The following is a 21,744-nucleotide window of genomic DNA, read 5'->3' as shown; positions in this document are numbered from 1 at the left end:
TCACCATACACCATATATATGTGGATATGTTTAGTCCATGTCACCATACACCATATATATGTGGATATGTTTAGGCCATGTCACGATACACCATATATATGTGGATATGTTTAGGCCATGTCACGATACACCATATATATGTGGATATGTTTAGGCCATGTCACGATACACCATATATATGTGGATATGTTTAGTCCATGTCACCATACACCATATATATGTGGATATGTTTAGTCCATGTCACGATACACCATATATATGTGGATATGTTTAGTCCATGTCACCATACACCATATATATGTGGATATGTTTAGTCCATGTCACCATACACCATATATATGTGGATATGTTTAGTCCATGTCACCATACACCATATATATGTGGATATGTTTAGTCCATGTCACCATACACCATATATATGTGGATATGTTTAGTCCATGTCACCATACACCATATATATGTGGATATGTTTAGTCCATGTCACGATACACCATATATATGTGGATATGTTTAGTCCATGTCACGATACACCATATATATGTGGATATGTTTAGGCCATGTCAAGATACACCATATATATGTGGATATGTTTAGGCCATGTCACGATACACCATATATATATGTGGATATGTTTAGGCCATGTCACGATACACCATATATACCGTATTTTCCGCACCATTAGCCGCACTTAAAAACCACAAATTTACTCAAAAGCTGACAGTGCGGCTTTTAACCCGGTGCGCTTTATATATGGATAAATATTAAGATTCATTTTCATAAAGTTTCGTTCTCGCAACTTCGGTAAACAGCCGCCATCTTTTTTCCCGGTAGAGCAGGAAGCGCTTCTTCTTCTACGCAAGCAACCGCCAAGGTAAGCACCCGCCCCCATAGAACAGGAAGCGCTTCTTCTTGTACTGTAAGCAACCACCCGCCCCCGGAAGAAGGAGAAGCGCGCGGTGCATGCTGGGATATGTGACGTTTCATTTCCATTTGTGTGTTTATGTAAAGACCCCAAAATGGCTCCTATTAAGTGTGTTGTCTGTCTAATTATAAATAATGCAGACGAGGCGTGTTAACTGAGTTCTCAACGTTTACTCACAGCGTGCTCATAACCACATTCTAACTCCCAGCATACAACAACGCTTCTCAGGGCTACCGCGCATGCTCGTAACTATCGTTGCATGCTGGGTAGTGTAGTTGTTATATTTGCTAGCTCATAACATCACATTAAGAGACACGCTTACGCGCTTAATTCAATACTCGCCGTCATTCCGGGTGGATTGACAAAAGACCTCCAGCCGCTAGATATTGGTGTCAACAGGGCATTCGAAGCTAGACTGCTAACTGCGTGGGAACAGTGGATGACGAAGAAGCGCGCGGTGCATGCTGGGATATGTGACGTTTCATTTCCATTTGTGTGTTTATGTAAAGACCCTAAAATGGCTCCTATTAAGTGTGTTGTCTGTCTAATTATAAATAATGCAGACGAGGCGTGTTAACTGAGTTCTCAACGTTTACTCACAGCGTGCTCATAACCACATTCTAACTGCCAGCATACAACAACGCTTCTCAGGGCTACCGCGCATGCTCGTAACTATCGTTGCATGCTGGGTAGTGTAGTTGTTATATTTGCTAGCTCATAACATCACAATAAGAGACACGCTTACGCGCTTAATTCAATACTCGCCGTCATTCCGGGTGGATTGACAAAAGACCTCCAGCCGCTAGATATTGGTGTCAACAGGGCATTCGAAGCTAGACTGCTAACTGCGTGGGAACAATGGATGACAGAAGGCGAACACACCTTCACTAAGACAGGGAGGCAGCGCCAGACGACGCCAACATCTGCCAGTGGATCGTAAATGCCTGGGCAGATATTTCGGTCACAACTGTGGTCCGAGCTTTCCGGAAGGCAGGATTCACAGAACTGCTGGATAACAGTGACACTGACTCCGATGACTTCGACGAGACGGAACCGGCCATTTTGGATCTCACATTTGCCCAACTTTTCACTTCGGACACCGAAGACGAAGGATTTACGAATGAAGAATAACTTCAGAAAGTGAGCGCTATGTTTATTTTGTGTGTTGTGACATTAACGTTCGAGCAACATTATGTTGCTATTGCTCTGCACTATTTTGAATTTTACTACCGTATTTTCCGCACTATAAGGCGCACCTAAAAACCACAATTTTTCTCAAAAGCTGACAGTGCGCCTTATAACCCGGTGCGCTTTATTACGATTAATTTTCATAAAGTTTCGATCTCGCAACTTCGGTAAACAGCCGCCATCTTTTTTCCCGGTAGAACAGGAAGCGCTTCTTCTTCTACGCAAGCAACCGCCAAGGAAAGCACCCGCCCCCATAGAACAGGAAGCGCTTCTTCTTCCACCCGCCCCCGGAAGAAGAAGAAAAAACGCGCGGATATCACCGTACGTTTCATTTCCTGTTTACATCTGTAAAGACCACAAAATGGCTCCTACTAAGCGATCCGGTTCATAAAAAGACGCAATCTCTCCATCCGCACACGGATTACTACCGTATTTCACAGCAACTGAACCGCACTGTGGAACGGGAGCACGTACGGTGAATATTCGCACCACAGGGAATGAGAAGTCGTCCTTCACTGTGGTTCTAGCTTGCCATGCTAATGGCCAGAAACTTCCTCCCATGGTGATATTCAAAAGGAAGACCTTGCCAAAAGAGACCTTTCCAGCCGGCGTCATCATAAAAGCTAACTCGAAGGGATGGATGAAGAAAAGATGAGCGAGTGGTTAAGGGAAGTTTACGCGAAGAGGCCGGGTGGCTTTTTTCACACAGCTCCGAAGGCGAACACACCTTCACTAAGACGGGCAGACAGCGCCGGACGACATACGCCAACATTTGCCAGTGGATCGTAAATGCCTGGGCAGATATTTCGGTCACAACTGTGGTCCGAGCTTTCCGGAAGGCAGGATTCACAGAACAACAGCGACACTGACTCCCGATGACTTCTACGAGACGGAACCGGCCATTTTGGATACCACGCTTGCGCAACTTTTCAATTCGGACACCGAAGACGAAGAATTCGAAGGATTTACGAATGAAGAATAACTTCAGAAGGTGAGCGCTATGTTTATTTTGTGTGTTGTGACATTAACGTTCGAGCAACATTATGTTACTATTGCTCTACACCATTTTGAATTTTACTATGTTTGTGATTGCACATTTGCGTACATTTTGGGACAGAGTTGTTAGAACGCTGGTTTTCAATATATTATTAAAGTTTGACTGAACTATCTGACTGTTTTTTTGACATTCACTTTAGCGCAGCGTTTTTTTGACATTCACTTTAGCGCAGCGTAGGCGCGGCTTATAGTCCGGGGCGGCTTATTGGTGGACAAAATTATGAAATATGTAATTCATAGAAGGTGCGGCTAATAATCCGGTGCGCCTTATAGTGCGGAAAATACGGTATGTTTGTGATTGCACATTTGCGTACATTTTGGGAGTGAACAGAGTTGTTAGAACGCTGGTTTTTAATATATTATTAAAGTTTGACTGACCTATCTGACTGTTTTTTTGACATTCCCTTTAGCGCAGCGTAGGCGCGGCTTATAGTCCGGGGCGGCTTATTGGTGGACAAAGTTATAAAATATGCCATTCATTGAAGGTGCGGCTAATAATCCGGTGCGCCTTATAGTGCGGAAAATACGGTATGTGGATATGTTTAGTCCATGTCACCATACACCATATATATGTGGATATGTTTAGTCCATGTCACGATACACCATATATATGTGGATATGTTTAGTCCATGTCACGATACACCATATATATGTGGATATTTTGCCTTAGCCTTGAATGAACACTTGATGCATATAATCACAGCAGTATGATGATTCTATGTGTCTACATTAAAACATTCTTCTTCATACAGCATTAATATATGCTACTTTTAAACTTTCATGCAGAGAGGGAAATCACAACTACCGTATTTTCCGCACTATAAGCCGCCCTGGGTTATTAGCCGCACCTTCAATGAATGGCATATTTCAAAACTTTGTTCACCTATAAGCCGCCCCGGGTTATAAGCCGCGCCTACGCTGCGCTAAAGGGAATGTCAAAAAAACAGTCAGATAGGTCAGTCAAACTTTAATAATATATTACAAACCAGCGTTCTAACAACTCTGTTCACCCCCAAAATGTAATGTGCAAATGTGCAATCACAAAAATAGTAACACTCAAATTAGTGCAGAGCAATAGCAACATCAATAACTCAACGTTGCTCGAACGTTAATGTCACACAACACACAAAATAAACATTTAAAGCTCACTTTCTGAAATTATTCCTCATCCATAAATCCCTCGAATTCTTCTTCAGTGTCTGAATTAACAAGTTGGGCGAATACGGCATCCAAAATGGCCGGCTCCGTCTCATCGAAGTCATCAGAGTCAGTGTCGCTGTTGTTGTCCAGCAGTTCCATGAATCCTGCCTTCCGGAAAGCTCGGACCACAGTTGAGACCGATATATCCGCCCAGGCATTTACAATCCACTGGCAGATGTTGGCGTATGTCGTCCGGCGCTGTCTCCCTGTCTTAGTGGCGCAGGTCATCTTGTTGCTTCCTCTACCTACGCACCATTTATGTTCAATTCTCTTGCTGCTGCTCTATTTCCGTGTTCTACTGCGTGACTTATTGCCTTGAGTTTGAATTCTGCGTTGTACGCGTGTCTCTTAATAGGAGCCATTTTGTGGTCTTTACAGATGTAAACACACAAATGAAATGAAACGTAATATCCGCGCGCTTCTTCTTCTACGGGGGCGGGTGCTTACCTTGGTGGTTGCTTACAGTAGAAGAAGAAGCGCTTCCTCTTCTACGGGGAAAAAAGATGGCGGCTGTTTACCGTAGTTGCGAGACCTAAACTTTATGAAAATGAATCTTAATATTAATCCATATATAAAGCGCACCGGGTTATAAGCCGCACTGTCAGCTTTTGAGAAAATTTGTGGTTTTTAGGTGCGGCTAATAGTGCGGAAAATACGGTAAGTCAATTTAGCAAAAGTGTATTTATTAAACAGTTATTAAGCAGTGGCACAAACATTCATGTCATTTCAAAACAGAAAATGCAGGATTGTCAGAGACATTTTAAAACAAGCTATTAGTGCACTTTTGTGCATGATGACACTAAGATGACATATTTAGACATAGACTTAGACTTCCTTTTTATTGTCATTCAAATGTGAACTTTACAGCACAGATAAGAACGGAATTTCGTTACATAAGCTCATGGTAGTGCAGGATAAAAAAGCAATACGGTGCATATATAAATAAATAAATAGATTACTGTACAGATAAACATATTGCACTTTTTCACATCCGTCCACGAGGAGTGGACTTATGTTGAGGGGATAATTTAATTATGATGCGTTCAAGAGTCTTACGGCCTGATGGAAGAAGCTGTTACAGAACCTGGAGGTTCTGCTTCGGAGGCTGCGGAACCTCTTTCTAGAGTCCAGCAGTGAAAACAGTCCTTGGTGGGGGTGGGAGGAGTCTTTGCAGATTTTCTGAGCCCTGGTCAGGCAGCGGCTTTTTGCGATCTCCTGGATAGGAGGAAGAGGAGTCCTGATGATCTTTTCCACCTATGTGGTAGGTTCCTGCGGACGTTATCTCCTTCTGTTGTTGACTATTTGTTTCATACGGTGTTGATGTGGAAATGGTTGCTTGGGCATTTTGTGGGTGTGGCACTAAACGGAGATGTTGACATGCGGAGTTTCAAGCACTCTTCATTCTCTAGCGGGTGACTTTTCAAATGATGCTACATTAGCAGTGCTGCTACTTTTTGTAGCAACGCTTTTGCTGCATACTTGTTCACCATCTACCCGCTTGAAGCCAAACCACCGCCAGACGATGGACCCCCTACTGTTTGTCTTGGGAATGAATTATTCCTTCATTTGTTACCAGATTGGCACCTTCTTTCTCTCGTATTACCACTAGCACCACAGCTAACGTTACCATGCTGCTACCTGTCTGCTCCGTGAGAGCGTATGACGTTGCACACGTGACAGTATGTGACGTATGTACGAAGGTGCGCTTGTTTTATGTCTCTGTGAGAAGGAGAGACAAGAAAGAGTGAGAAGAGCCTGTAGTGTAATGCCTGCAGCTAAAAGCAACTGTGTGAGAACGTATACTCCAATATCACCATATAGTCATTTTCTGTATCGCACAGAGACAAACCCACGATATATCCAGTATATCACCCAGCCCTAATTCTAACTCATGAAGGTAAATAAAAGTCCACTTGCAATGGAGCCAATGGGAGGTCCTCTATAACCATCCAAAATACACCAACAATACTCCATTTGCATTTTGTGACTTGAATGTCCACCAAGTGTTAGTTGAGTTGAGTTTATTTGGAACATGCATGCATACAACATGATACATCACACATGCATGCATACAACATGATACATCACACATGCATGCATACAACATGATACATCACACATGCATGCATACAACATGATACATCACACATGCATGCATACAACATGATACATCACACATGCATGCATACAAGCTCTATATCCAACATGATGTATTATTATAATTGATCTTTTTTGTAACACAGTTAATGAATGAAGTGTACTTTTGTAGTTATTTCCCATATTTCTACACAGTAAGTCAGATATGTAACACTCGTGAGCAGTAGAGAATATGAAGTCATTTTTCATCAATTATTATACCTAGACATGTGGTTTAATTTACTCTTTGAATTTCTATTCCGTCTATTTGTGTTTGTGTTTGACTTTCTCTTCTACTGTTACCAAATAGCATTATTTTACTTTTACTGAGATTCAAAGATTGTCAAAGCATCTTTTTAATGTGTTCATTTCTTCTGTTATTATTTGTATTATCTTCTGTGTTCTCTCCTGAACAAAACACTGTTGTATCATCCGCAAATAATACTAACTTTAAATATTTTGTTACTTCACAAATGTCATTTATATAGAGATTGAATAATTGAGGTCCTAGTATTGATCCCTGAGGTACACCACAGGATATATTTAGTGTTGTAGAAGTGTGTTGGCCTAGCTTCACGTATTGTTTCCTGTTGGTTAAATAACTTCTTATCCAGTTTAAGACCAACCCTCTGATGCCATATCCTTCTAGTTTTTTGATGAAAATATTGTGATTAATTGTGTCAAATGCTTTAGTTGGATCCAACAACACTGCTGCTGCACATTTTTTACTATCTATTGCATTGCTCATTTCTTCTGTCATTTCAATTAAAGCCATCAAAGTTGAAATATTAGCTGTGTATCCATATTGCTTCTCTTCTAGTATTCTATGTTTGTTTGTGAAACTCTCTAATCTGTTATTGGACACTTTTTCAATGATTTTAGAAAACTGTGGAAGTAAAGAAACAGGTCTATAATTTGTAAATTGGTGTTTGTCTCCAGTCTTATAAATTGGTGCAACTTTAGCTATTTTCGTTTAGTTTGGGTATTTGAAATGATAGGTTACTAATATACATGAATGGTCCTGAGATCTCTTCTAGAACCTTCTTTATGGTTTCCATATCAATTCCATTACAATCAGTTGAAGTCTTAGATTACAGGATTATAACTATTTCCTCCTGTGTCACATTACTGAGGAACATGGAGTTGGGATTTGGCTCTATGGTATCATTATAGTCCTCAATTGAAACTGGGTCTGGAATCCTTTCTTCCAATTTTGGTCCAATATTTACAAAGTAATTATTGAAGCTTTCAACTACTTCCTTCATGTTGTCATTATTTGTGTTTCCGTCTAAGAAGTATTGGGGGTAATCCCCCCAAATATAAGCTTTGGCTTCAGCCTATTCCTTTTTCCGTCATTCTTTTTCTTTTCTTTTTGTGTGTAAATGTGTATGATTGTTAAATATGTATCATCTGTACTGTTAAACTGGTCACACAGAATGGTTGATGGTTGATTATATGATGGAAATAAACTTATTTCATTAAAATAAACATATGGGACGCAGGTTGTCTTACGTCAGCACCAGAAGTGGTCAAATCAGCTGCTCACCTGGCAGGTTTTTTGGGGATGAATAGGGAAGTCCTTCTTTAGCTGCCGTCTTGTTTTATCATATATTGCTGCCTTTGCACCTGTCAATGTTCACTTTTGTATGCACATTAAATCAACAACAAATCTTGACTTTGGAGCAATGTTCACAGACTCTAGTATTTGGCTCTCTATTATATGTGACAGTGCCTACCTCTTTAGGACCACCCTTTCTAGATATATAAAGATGTGCATTTACAACATTAATATATACATACTATGCAAATATAAAAACGGTAAGCTTTTAGTTAATTTTAATAAGTTTTGTTTTAAATGTTTTGTTTGTAATTGGTTTTTAATCTTCATTATTTACTTCAAGTTATTACAGTATGTCTCTATATACATATTTATTTTATACATTTCGGCCAAAGGAGGCACATTTCAATTTCTTACTCACACTTGTTATTACATATGTTGACCAGAGGGGGATGAATAGGGAAGTCCTTCTTTAGTCCTTCTTTAGCTGCCGTCTTGTTTTATCATATATTGCTGCCTTTGCACCTGTCAATGCACATTAAATCAACAAAAAATCCTGACTTTGGAGCAATATTCACAGACTCTAGTATTTGGCTCGCTATTAGATGCGATGGTGGCTGCAGGATTAGGTCTCTGCTTTTTGCAGATGATGTGGTCCTGATGGCTTCATCTGGCCAGGATCTTCAGCTCTCGCTGGATCGGTTCGCAGCCGAGTGTGAAGCGACTGGGATGAGAATCAGCACCTCCAAGTCCGAGTCCATGGTTCTCGCCCGGAAAAGGGTGGAGTGCCATCTCCGGGTTGGGGAGGAGATCTTGCCCCAAGTGGAGGAGTTCAAGTACCTCGGAGTCTTGTTCACGAGTGAGGGAAGAGTGGATGGTGAGATCGACAGGCGGATCGGTGCGGCGTCTTCAGTAATGCGGACGCTGTATCGATCCGTTGTGGTGAAGAAGGAGCTGAGCCGGAAGGCAAAGCTCTCAATTTACCGGTCGATCTACGTTCCCATCCTCACCTATGGTCATGAGCTTTGGGTTATGACCGAAAGGACAAGATCACGGGTACAAGCGGCCGAAATGAGTTTCCTCCGCCGGGTGGCGGGACTCTCCCTTAGAGATAGGGTGAGAAGCTCTGCCATCCGGGAGGAGCTCAAAGTAAAGCCGCTGCTCCTCCACATGGAGAGGAGCCAGATGAGGTGGTTCGGGCATCTGGTCAGGATGCCACCCGAACGCCTCCCTAGGGAGGTGTTTAGGGCACGTCCGACCGGTAGGAGGCCGCGGGGAAGACCCAGGACACGTTGGGAAGACTATGTCTCCCGGCTGGCCTGGGAACGCCTCGGGGTCCCACAGGAAGAGCTGGACGAAGTGGCTGGGGAGAGGGAAGTCTGGGCTTCCCTGCTTAGGCTGCTGCCCCCGCGACCCGACCTCGGATAAGCGGAAGAAGATGGATGGATGGATGGATGGATGGATTAGATGCGATGTTATTGGGACCATGATTTTTGTCATCACTTGTTCACACCTCCTCATATGGAAGATACTTTTCCTTCTTCATGTCTCAAGAAGGGTAGAAATACAAGAATAAATACATGAATGCATACAGTGGAGTGCGGGGAGCCCTAGAGGTAGTTGTAAGGTGTCCTCATCTAAATGACAGATAGTTAACAGCAATGGACCCTCACTGGGTCCATTTGTCAGCAATGGACCCTCACTGGGTCCATTTGTACACTCTCAGTTACTTTATTTCTTTCTTTCTTTAGTTGATTTGGAACATGAACACACTTACAGCATAATACATCACACACTTTCATATCATTTCACTTTACATCATGTCCGAAAAGGAGTAGGAAGAAGCAGAGCTTATTTAATCTTAGCCCTTTCCCACTTCAGAGCGTTTACAAATATATACATCATTTACTTACCTTTTTATAGTAAAATGACATCCGTGAATGAGTAATACAACAGTTTTGTAATATATCATTAATTAATTCAGTGAGATGAAGAATATCTTATTTTCAATAAGGTTGAAAGTGTTTCTCATAATTATTCTTCTTTGTACTTTGTAAGCACTATTCATGTGAACAACCTCTTAAAGTGGATCATATTAGTACAATGTTTCACTTCTTTACTTCATCTATTCCATCATTTAATTCCACATACTGATATACTAAAGGTCTTAAGTGTTGTACGTGCATATAAATGTTTTAAATTACATTTTCCTCTAAGATTATATTTCTCCTCTTTAGTTGAGAATAATTGTTGTACATTCTTTGGTAGCAGGTTATAGTTTGCTTTGTGTATCATTTTAGCTGTTTGCAATTTTACCAAATCATTGAACTTTAATATTTTTGATTCAATAAATAAAGTGTTTGTATGTTCTCTATACCCAACATTATATATCAGTCTAATTGATCTTTTTTGTAACACGGTTAGTGAATGTAGCGCACATTTGTAGTTATTTCCCATATTTCTACACAATAAGTCAGATATGTAACACTAGTGAGCAGTAGAGAATATGAAGTCATTTTTGACCCAGGACGTGTTTTGCTTTATTCATTATTGCAATGTTTTTTGCCACCTTATGTTGTATATTTTGTATATGAGATTTCCAGTTCATTTGATCATCTATTAAGACTCCCAAAAATCTGGTTTATTTTACCCTTTCAATGTCTACTCTGTCTATTTGTATCTGTGTATGATGCTCTTTTCTACTGTTACCAAATAGCATTATTTTACTTTTACTGAGACTCAAAGATAGTCTGTTTTTTTCAAACCATCTTTTTAATGCGTTTATTTCTTCTGTTATTATTTGTATTATCTAACTTTAAGTCCTTTGTAACTTTACAAATGTGGTTTATATAAAGATGAAACAGTCTTGGTCCCAGTATTGATCCCTGGGGTACACCACAAGATATATCTAGCTGTGTTGACATATGTTCACCCATCTTCACATTTTGCTTCCTGTTGGTTAAATAGCTTCTTACCCAGTTCAAGACCAAACCTCTGATGCCATATCGTTCTAGTTTTGTTATTAAAATATCATGATTAATTGTGTCAAATGCTTTAGTTAAGTCCATGAATACTGCGGCCACACATTCTTTACCATCTATTGCATTGCTCATTTCCTCTGTTATTTGGATTAATGTTATCCATGTTGACATATTAGCTGTGAATTCTGGTGTGTAGTTAGTAAACTGGTGTATGTCTCCATTCTTATAAATTGGTACGACTTTCGCAATTTTCATTTTGTCAGGGAATTTGCGGGTTAGAAATGATACGTTGCTGATATATGTCAGAGGTTCTGAAATGTCTTCTGTAACCTTTTTTATGGTTACCATATCTATTCCATGACAGTCGGTTGAGGTCTTGGATTTACAATGTTTTACAATTTTGATTATTTCTTCTTTTGTCACGTTCTTAAGAAACATGGAATTGGGATTTCTGTCTATGAGCTCACTCAAGTCCTCAACTGATCCATCATCTGCATTTGGAAATCTTTGTTCCGCATTTTTTCCGATATTAACAAAGTAATCATTAAAACGTTCAACTATTTGGTTCATATTGTCATTTTTTGTATTTCCATGTAGAAAGTACTGGGGGTAATCTTTCTTAGCAGCATTTTTAATGATGCTATTTAGGATGCCCCATGTTGCTCTCATGTTGTTTCTGTTCTTCTTTAATAATTGTCTGTAGTATTCCTTCTTACATTTTCCTAGTATACCAATTAGCTTCTTTTTATATTTATTATACTTATTTCCTGCCTCTATAGATGTCTGTGTCATTAATATTCCATATAATGTCTTTTTGTTGTGACAAGCATTTTTCAGTCCTTTTGTCATCCATGGTTGGTTGTTTTTCTTTTGCTTCTTACTAACTTCTTTCCATGGACAACATAAACATTGATATCATACATGTGGGCCAATACATATATATATATATATATATATATATATATATGCTATAAAAGCTACTTTTGCAGTGTAGCTTGTAGTGTAGCATGCTACAATGCTTTGAGGATAGCTTAGCTCCATTTAATTGAGAGTAACTTGTAGCTTAGCTTACTACATTGTCCAGGTAGCTTGCCCATCACTGTCTATTTGGCCTAGCTCACATGTCAATAGTTTGAATACTGCAAACTTCAATACAGTAACACCTCATTTGTTCTGCAGACGTCCAGCGGGTGTCAGCGGGGAGTCATGAAGAGGAGTGGCACACCAGTGTGGGACAGAAGGAGCTACAGGCCCCCTCCCACATTAAAGAGGAGCAGCTTCATGATGAAGATGAAGCTCAGTCCTTACAGCTTCATCACAGTCAAAGTGAGGAGAACAGAGGGGCGGAGCTTGTAAGTCAACACATCACAGAAGCTGATGGAGAGCATTGTGAAGATATCAAGTCAGAACCAGACAGCATCTTTGCTCCACTGTCAGACATGGACCACATGATGTCAGACTCCTCTGATCACAGTGACCACATCCAAAAACCTTTGGAGAGTAAAAATGACTCTAAAGGTGATACGAGACATCACACTAACAACAAACACTTTGACTGCTCTGAATGTGGGAAATTATTTAGACACAAGAGTCATTTTACAGTACACATGAGAACACACACTGGAGAGAAACCTTTTGCTTGCTCAGCTTGTGCTAAAAGATTCAACACTAATAAGGAACTTATATTACACGTGAGAACACACACAGGTGAGAAACCTTTTACGTGCTCCGTTTGTAAGAAGAGTTTCTCCACAAAACAGTACATAACCACACACTTGAGAATACATACTGGAGAGAAATCTTTTGCTTGCTCAGCTTGTGCTAAAAGATTCAACACTAAGAAGGAACTTATATTACATGTGAGAACACACACAGGTGAGAAACCTTTTACTTGCTCTGTTTGTAAGAAGAGTTTCTCCAAAAAGGAACACATGACCAGACACATGAGAACACACACAGGTGAGAAACCTTTTGCTTGCTCTTTTTGTAAGAAGAGTTTCTCCAGGAAGCAACAAATGACCACACACATGAGAACACACACTGGAGAGAAACCTTTTGTTTGCTCAGCTTGTGCTAAAAGATTCAAATCTAAGAGGGAAATGGTATTACACATGAGAACACACACAGGTGAGAAACCTTTTACTTGCTCTGTTTGTAAGAAGAGTTTCTCCAGAAAGCGTAACATGACCACACACATGAGAACACACACTGGAGAGAAACCTTTTGCTTGCTCAGCTTGTGCTAAAAGATTCAACACTAAGCAGGAACTTATATTACACATGAGAACACACACAGGTGAGAAACCTTTTACTTGCTCTGTTTGTAAGAAGAGTTTCTCCAGAAAGGAACGCATGACCACACACATGAGAGCGCACACTGGAGAGAAACCTTTTACTTGCTCTGTTTGTAAGAAGAGTTTCTCCAGCAAGCTAGTCATGACCACACACATGAGAACACACACTAGAGAGAAACCGTATAGTTGCACTGTGTGTGATAAGATGTTCAGGTTTAAGAATCAGGTCAGTAAACACAAGTGTGAAACAGTCATAGAAGCTGCAGGGATATAAAAACATTTAAACAGTGATTGTGCTAAATGTAGTTTAAAAACACAGCATGTTTAATATGAATGTATATTTGATGTTGTATGTAGTGCTTCTCAGTCCGAATGAGACTAACCACTTTCATGTGGTATTAGACAGGAAGGAGGAACTTTTTTCTCCTCCATTTGAAAACGTGGACGCTATCAGCACTACTGTCTGATTAGGTACAATCAATGCAAGTCATCCGAATCAGGTAATACACCAACTTATATTCTTGTCTTCATGAAAGAAAGGAATCTATATGTGTTAAACATGCATGTATATTCATTAAAACACCTTTAACATGTAAACAAAAATAAATAAATATAAATTATATACTGTATATATATATATATATATATATATATATATATATATATATATATATATATAAATAAATGTGTGTGTATATATATGTATGTATGTGTGGGAAAAAAATCACAAGACTATTTCATCTCTACAGGCCTGTTTCATGAGGGGGGGTTCCCTCAATCATCAGGAGATTTTAATGGGAGCATTCACATACCATGGTTTATATAGGGCACAGAGTGGGTGGGTACAGGCTGGCGTAGGGGCGTGGTGATTGGCTCATGTGTTACCTAGGAGGTGTTTCCGTCTGTGGCGGCATGCTGTTACAATTTCGCTGCGCTTGTTGAGGGATGACAGGTCTGGACGGTGTATAATAAACAGTTTCTCTTTCAAGCATAGGTTGCATCTTTTATTACCACTATTGTAAGGTGTGCTGGATGCAAGAATTTGCCATGTTATTGAATATTCAACATTATTGTCTTTGAGGTCCCAAATGTGTTTGCTGAGTTCTGTGGTATTCCGCAGGTTTTGGTTCCTGAAAGAAGCCTTGTGATTGTTCCATCTGGTTTTGAATTCTCCCTCGGTTAATCCTACATATGTGTCGGATGTGTTAATGTCCTTGCGTATTACCTTAGATTGGTAGACAACTGATGTTTGTAAGCACCCCCCGTTGAGAGGGCAATCAGGTTTCTTTCGACAGTTATACTCCAAAACCAACAAAGGCTGTAACTGTCGAAAGAAACCTGATTGCCCTCTCAACGGGGGGTGCTTACAAACATCAGTTGTCTACCAATCTAAGGTAATACGCAAGGACATTAACACATCCGACACATATGTAGGATTAACCGAGGGAGAATTCAAAACCAGATGGAACAATCACAAGGCTTCTTTCAGGAACCAAAACCTGCGGAATACCACAGAACTCAGCAAACACATTTGGGACCTCAAAGACAATAATGTTGAATATTCAATAACATGGCAAATTCTTGCATCCAGCACACCTTACAATAGTGGTAATAAAAGATGCAACCTATGCTTGAAAGAGAAACTGTTTATTATTTACTGTCCAGACCTGTCATCCCTCAACAAGCGCAGCGAAATTGTAACAGCATGCCGCCACAGACGGAAACACCTCATAGGTAACACATGAGCCAATCACCACGCCCCTAGGCCAGCCTGTACCCACCCACTCTGTGCCCTATATAAACCATGGTATGTGAATGCTCCCATTAAAATCTCCTGATGATTGAGGGTACCTCCCCTCATGAAACAGGCCTGTAGAGATGAAATAGTCTTGTGATTTTTTTCCCACACATACATATATTGCGCTCTACTACGGTATCGAGCACTATTTTTTGGATAACCTTATTAAGACATATATATATATATATATATATACCGGTATATATATATATATATACACACACACACATTTATTTATATATATATATATATATATATAGTCTAAGAGGAAACAACAAATTACATTTGCCTAAATTTAGAACAACTTTAAAATCAATGTGCATTTCAGTGCGTGGAGTCAGTCTGTGGAACAACTTAGGGGACCAGTTAAAAACCTGTTCTAACATGATTACATTTAAAAGACTGTTTAAAAAAGAAGTACGAGGAGGAAAGAGAGTGATGCCCTCAGCATAGAGCGATGGGAGAGGGGTGTATGGTCAGAGAGTGTTTGGGCCTGTGTGTGTGTGTGTGTGTGTGTGTGTGTGTGTGTGTGTGTGTGTGTGTGTGTGTGTGTGTGTGTGTGTGTGTGTGTGTGTGTGTGTGTGTGTGTGTGTGTGTGTTTTGTCTCGTCTTGTCTTGTCCCATAGTAACAGTGGTACTATTGTATTGTTAGTGTATAGGATTTTTTCTTGTTTTTGTTTGTATAGTATTGTTCTTGTATTATATTGTTCATGTTAAATAGGGAGTGAGTGAGAGGGGTTGGGATATTATAAGCAATTGCTTCATCCAACCCCTTTTCAAGCCATGCATAAATGTCTCTGCCAAAATGTAAAAAAAAAAAAGTGTGTTGTTGTATTGTGCAGGTTTGAAATAAATACTTCAATCAATCAATCAATCAATCAAAAAGCACGCGTGTATAATTGTTTATATTGTCCGGACATTGGGGTGGGTTGTATTTTGTTCATGTGTGTGTGTGTTGGTGAATGTTGAAAAGTGTGTTGGATGTGGAGTGACTCAGTTTTATTGTTGGTACATTTATATATGCGTAACTTAATAAGAATTGTGTATGCACCTGCGGGTCTGACTTTTTCATTTTCCCTCTCTTGAAAGAGTTCATCATTACTCCCACACACACCCGCATCCCCTCACATCCCTGCTAATCTGTAAAGGTTTGGAAATTGTCCAAAATGTGTGTGTGTATGAGAAGATAGACAAAGTTTATGTTCAGAAATCATATGAGTGAATCCATCCATCCATTTATCTTCTTCCGCTTATCAGAGGTGGGGTCGCGGGGGCAGCAGCCTAAGCAGGGAAGCCCAGACTTCTCTCTCCCGAGCCATTTCGTCCAGCTCAGAGTGAATGATAAATGTTGTTTATTATTATTAGGTTCTGATATAATACAGCTGTGCTTCTGGGTGAGAAAAATAGTTGACTGTTGAGGTTGTTTTGTCTGTGGGAGTCTGATTGTGACTGTGTGATATTGTAGTTTTGTGTCTGAGATTTTGATTACACAAAAAAGGCTCGCTCGTTGTTGATATTTTTGTGCACGTGTGACGCAGTAAGAAGAAGAGGCGGCTCTGTTAGGAGACATTTTGAGATAAGAGGTGTGTCGTTGTGACGTGCTGCACGTTAGACGTGGGCCGGAGAGGTGTGTCACTGCTAGCATAGCATAGGTTAGCATAAATTAGATTAGCATAGGATTAGTTTAGCTTTGAGCTAGGTTAGCAAAAATTAGCTTACTGAAGCCTAGTAAGGCTAGGTTAGCATTTAGCTTGGCATTACAAAATGTGAGTGGACAGCTTTCTCAGTCTGAAGAGAGTGCTGACAGGTTGTACTGTTATCAGTTATAGAACATGATTTATTAACGCCTTTTGACATATCAGGGACATTTAATGATCACTTGACATGCAAATTCTACATATAACACCTTTAATATTGCCAAATTAACAACACATCAGTTCAGGTAATCCCTGCATATTTACTGCTCCTGTTGTGTTCTAATTCAATTAAGTAATTCATTTATACAGCACACATTCTCATATTGTGTATTAATTATGATACATTGTTGTATTGTTATTTTGCAGTAACAGTCAAACTGGTGTTGAACATATTGACGGACTATCCGTGACTGTGAATTTATAAAATGACATGTGTTTTTGTAAAACTGAAAGTGAAATAAAAACGATAGTTTTTTTTTTTGCAAGAAGTGAGAAACAGCGCCCTCTGGCGTGAGTGTAAAAGCTTACAGCACCTGGTATTCCCAGGCGGTCTCCCATCCAAGTACTAACCAGGCCCGACCCTGCTTAGCTTTCCGAGATCGGACGAGATCGGGCGAGATCGGACGAGATCGGGCGTGTTCAGGGTAGTATGGCCGTAAGCCGAAAGACGAGGTAAAACCAACCTTTTTAAATGAAACTCTTACAGACGGGATGGGAGACAATTATTATTTATCTAAGAGCCTGGCGCGCATGCGTACACTAATGTGCTTTTTCTGGCTGTGTGAGGTGCAGCTCTCCATCCATTGTCTACCGCTTGTCTCTTTTGGGGTGGCAGGGGGTGCTGGAGCCTATCCCAGCTGCATTCAGATGCCACCTCATCACAGCTCTCAACACTACTTTATGCTTAGGGACCGTCAATAAATCACTATTGTCTTGAAAAATGTATATCTGCTACATCAAAACACTGATTCATCTAAAAGAAGGTAAATAATTAGTCATACCTCCTTATTGTGCATGCCCATTATTTCATAATTCTAACATATATATCCATGTTTAATTTAAAAAAATAAGGATATTTTCCCAATAGTCTCCATGTCATACCATTTAGTAACCTAATTCCACTTATTAGTCATGCTAACCTTTTAGTGTAACGCACAACTTTTTATTTTAAAACAGGGTTTTATTGAAAAAAATAAGTTTTTTAATAAAGATCATGTGCATGATATATCTTATACAGATAATTAGCAGCATTTTTATGAGCTCCAAATGAGAGTCAAGTTGGTTTTATGTTGGATAGTCGTAGTTGTTGCGGGAGATAACAATGAAACCATGGTTTTCAATATTACAAATTTATATAAAATCCAATTAAACTTACATTTTAAAACAAAAAAGTGTGAATCACAATAGAAAAAACACTTCAAATATCAAGTGAATTTGGGATTTTAGGTCATATGACCAGGAATCTATTGAAAAGAAACATTTGTTTTTAATATCAAAATGTTTTTGATCCTATTTTAAAATAAAACATTGGAATTTGGTTACTAAGTAGCATGATGACATGGAGACTTTTAAAACAAATAATTATTGTTTACATTAAAAGATATTTAAATGATAAAATCAGGAACGATATTAAAAATGTATGACTATTTATTTGACCTCCTTTTAGATGAGTCAGTGTTTTGATGTAGCAGATATACATCTTCGAAGACAATAGTAGTTTATTGACGGTCCCTAAGCATAAAGTAGTGTTGAGAGCGGCACCTCTCCTGCAATCTCCCCGCAGCATGAGAGAGCAGTGTGGGCACAGTGAGGGGGAGCTTCCGCTGGAGCTCCGGAGGCAAATATCCACCGTGAAAGCAACTTGACCGCCGTAGCAAAGGAAGACAATCACACAGACAGAAAACGCACATTAGTGTACGCATGCGCACCAGTCTCTTAGATAAATAACAATTGTCTCCCATCCCGTCTGTAAGAGTTCCATTTAAAAAGGTTGGTTTTACCTCGTCTTTCGGCTTACGGCCATACTACCCTTATAAGCTACTGTTTATTTACCAAAATAAGTTGTATGTCTTTGTTTTGAAAATGTAAAAGTTTATTCTTATTTTCAGAATGTTGAAATAGTTGTACCGGGGTTGGGGGGGAGAGCTGGTTACTTGTTTCTCTCGCGAGATCTGGAAAAGAGCTGGTTTGTACTTGTTTCTCTCACGAGATCTAGAAAAGAGCTGGTTAATTGTTTCTCTCGCGAGATCTGACAAGACTGCGCGCGAAGCAAACAGGGCGAGGATAAAGCAAGATGGCGTCTGACGGTGAAGACGTTATTGCAGTCGTCACAGTTCAGTGTTCTTAATCTGTGCGTCCATGTACACATATATGTCCTTTATTACACTCTATTAAATAGAGTCATAATAACTGTTTGTATATTAGTCTGAGCGCACTTCTCCAGCTAGCTTAGCTTGCTAGTTAGCTTAGCTTGTTAGCTGCTAACAAAGAGAGATGAAAACACATCGCTAAGCAGAGATCAAGTGTGAGTGTAAAGTGTTGTGATTGTGTGAAAATGTGCGAAAGAACCATAGCAGAGTACGAGGAGGAACTTTGTCCAACAAAAGAGGAGAAGGAGCGACAACATGAAAAACATCAAGTTGTGTTACACACAACAGGTTTGTTTACTTCTTACTCTCACATCTTTACTAACTTTATATTTATTATTAACACTTTTCTTCAATAGATTGTCTATAGGAAGATGAATTGTCATGTGAGGATGTTCAGACACACAATATTTATGAGAGGTTGATGTTCCTCTCAGTTTGTAACAAAGTGTATCAACATGTTTACACAAAACTCACACAGTCACCGGGGGAATATTCCAGAGAGCAGGTTAAGTGCAAACTCCTGAGTACGTAAAGCTCCAGAGTTTGACCTCCAAAAATAAGAGAGGTAAGACAAAGTCAGAGTCAGTTACCATGGTAACTGACGCTGTAAACCTAGCCTGCTAGCTGGCAGGTTTGACAAGTTATTTATGTGTGTAAAAGCTATACTGACCTGTTATTTCCTTCATATTGGTGCAGCCATTAACCTACTACAACACCTGCTACATCCACCTACTCAGTGGCCTAGTGGTTAGAGTGTCCGCCCTGAGATCGGTAGGTTGTGAGTTCAAACCCTGACTGAGTCATACCAAAGACAATAAAAATGGCACTCAGCATCAAGAGTTGGAATTGGGGGTTAAATCACCATAAAAATGATTCCCGGGCGCGGCCACCACTGCTGCTCACTGCTCCTCTCACCTTCCAGGGGGTGATCAAGGGTGATGGGTCAAATGCAGAGAACAATCTGGCCACACCTAGTGTGTGTGTGACAATCATTGGTACTTTAACTTTTTAATGTGGCAGTGATTGTGGAAAAAACAAAGCCTGATCTAAAGATGACATCTTGATCTCATACCATCTCAAACCAATTGGCCGTTCATTATTAAGTGAAATGTCTTAAAGTCGCTTCAATTTGTCTTTAACCAAGCAACACTAAGTTTTATCCAGTTACTCGATTAATCGAAAACATTTCCAGTAGAACACTTGATTAATAACATTTTCAATAGCCACAGCCCTATATTTCATGTACGATTTAATATTTAGCATGTAGGAGTTAAAATGTGTTTTGTTTGTGTCCTGTAGACATCCATCAGCTGATTGGACACCAAGAAGAATGTCTCCCTCATCTGCAGGGGGACAGTTTCACTTCAGAGGATCCACAGCCCTCACACATGAAAGAGGAAGAGGAGGGAGAGTGTGTTGTAGGGCAGGAGGAGGATGATGTCAGCAAGTTTCCACTGACTGTTGTCTCTGTGAAGACTGAAGAGCATGAAGACAAAGCACCTGAGTCCTCACAGCTTCATCACAGTCCAAGTAAGCACAACATCCACATATCATCTAATACAATGTTTGTGACACATGTTCATCCGGGGGCCACATTTATGACTAAAGATGGAGATATACTTGCTTTTTAACACGTCCATTTAAAAATAAATGCTCATCAATGTGGGACGGCGTGGCGAAGTTGGTAGAGTGGCCGTGCCAGCAATGGGAGTGTTGCTGGTTACTGGGGTTCAATCCCCACCTTCTACCATCCTAGTCACGTCCGTTGTGTCCTTGGGCAAGACACTTCACCCCTTGCTCCTGATGGCTGCTGGTTAGCGCCTTGCATGGCAGCTCCCGCCATCAGTGTGTGAATGTGTGTGTGAATGGGTGAATGTGGAAATACTGTCAAAGCGCTTTGAGTACCTTGAAGGTAGAAAAGCGCTATACAAGTATAACCCATTTATCATTTATTTATCAATCCATCAATCATCAACAGTGTAATTGCTGGGGTGTAACCATGTGACCTAGAGGCCGTCCTCCTTACCTCACGTGGTCAAATGAAGGCAAACATTCAATATGGCTACTGTTTATTTACCTTTAGCAGTACATATGTCAGCATATTTCAAAGGTTTAGTGGTGAAGATTAGGGATGTATACCAAGTACCATTTTTTTTAGTACTGGTTCCTAATTATGTCGTCCATGAGGACCGTGAAGATTCTGGACTAATGACGCAACTATTGGTATTTTTAATTCCAGCTGACTGACGTAACTATGACACGTTGTCACATTGAGTTCAGCTGCCGCTGCTACACATTAACATCAGCTTTGAATAATGACAAATAAGGAAGCAACAACACGCAAAAGTGTGATGTGTGTGTTATTGACAAGAAGATGACATAACTGCATTTCACCTTGCACTGCACACATAGTTGACTTCTTTAAGACTTCAAATAAACAGCAGTTTTTTTTCTTTTTTTTTTTTTTTCTTTATTTAACCAGGTAAAAATCCCATTAAGATCAAATATCTCTTTTCCAAGGGAGACCTGGCCAAGAGGGCAGCAGC

The 21,744-nt window shown here is 39.9% G+C and overlaps 3 protein-coding genes and 1 pseudogene across 10 annotated transcripts in view; 2 read left to right on the top strand and 2 right to left on the bottom strand.

Annotated features, from left to right (window-relative positions):
• The window catches only part of LOC140676641 (uncharacterized), a 78,803-nt gene extending 64,880 nt beyond the window's left edge, over nt 1–13,923 (top strand). For all 6 annotated transcript variants that reach the window (XM_072911893.1, XM_072911895.1, XM_072911899.1 and 3 more), the window contains one exon: nt 12,221–13,923. In XM_072911893.1, coding sequence (XP_072767994.1) covers nt 12,221–13,608 — 1,388 coding nt within the window. In that variant the 3' untranslated portion in view covers nt 13,609–13,923. The remainder of the gene's footprint in view (nt 1–12,220) is intronic.
• Nucleotides 1–21,744, bottom strand: part of LOC133572331 (uncharacterized) — a 188,490-nt gene that overhangs the window by 96,619 nt on the left and 70,127 nt on the right. The window lies entirely within an intron of this gene.
• Nucleotides 1–21,744, top strand: part of LOC133571919 (uncharacterized) — a 158,869-nt gene that overhangs the window by 117,904 nt on the left and 19,221 nt on the right. Inside the window, exons 1-4 of one of the 3 annotated variants that reach the window (XM_072911904.1) lie at nt 19,084–19,486; nt 19,555–19,763; nt 19,895–19,969; nt 20,498–20,728. The exons of 1 other annotated variant lie outside the window; for it this stretch is intronic. In XM_072911904.1, coding sequence (XP_072768005.1) covers nt 20,587–20,728 — 142 coding nt within the window. In that variant the 5' untranslated portion in view covers nt 19,084–19,486; nt 19,555–19,763; nt 19,895–19,969; nt 20,498–20,586. Of the gene's footprint in view, nt 1–19,083; nt 19,487–19,554; nt 19,764–19,894; nt 19,970–20,497; nt 20,729–21,744 lie in introns of those variants that run through there. One more of the 3 variants, XM_061924448.2, reaches the window with a different exon arrangement.
• On the bottom strand, nt 17,351–17,490 carry LOC133572402 (5S ribosomal RNA; annotated as a pseudogene).

Source organism: Nerophis lumbriciformis, linkage group LG29, assembly GCF_033978685.3.
Source record: "Nerophis lumbriciformis linkage group LG29, RoL_Nlum_v2.1, whole genome shotgun sequence".
NCBI lineage: Eukaryota > Metazoa > Chordata > Actinopteri > Syngnathiformes > Syngnathidae > Nerophis > Nerophis lumbriciformis.
Note: the sequence above shows the minus strand (reverse complement) of the source record. Positions and strands in the feature narration are given on the sequence as shown.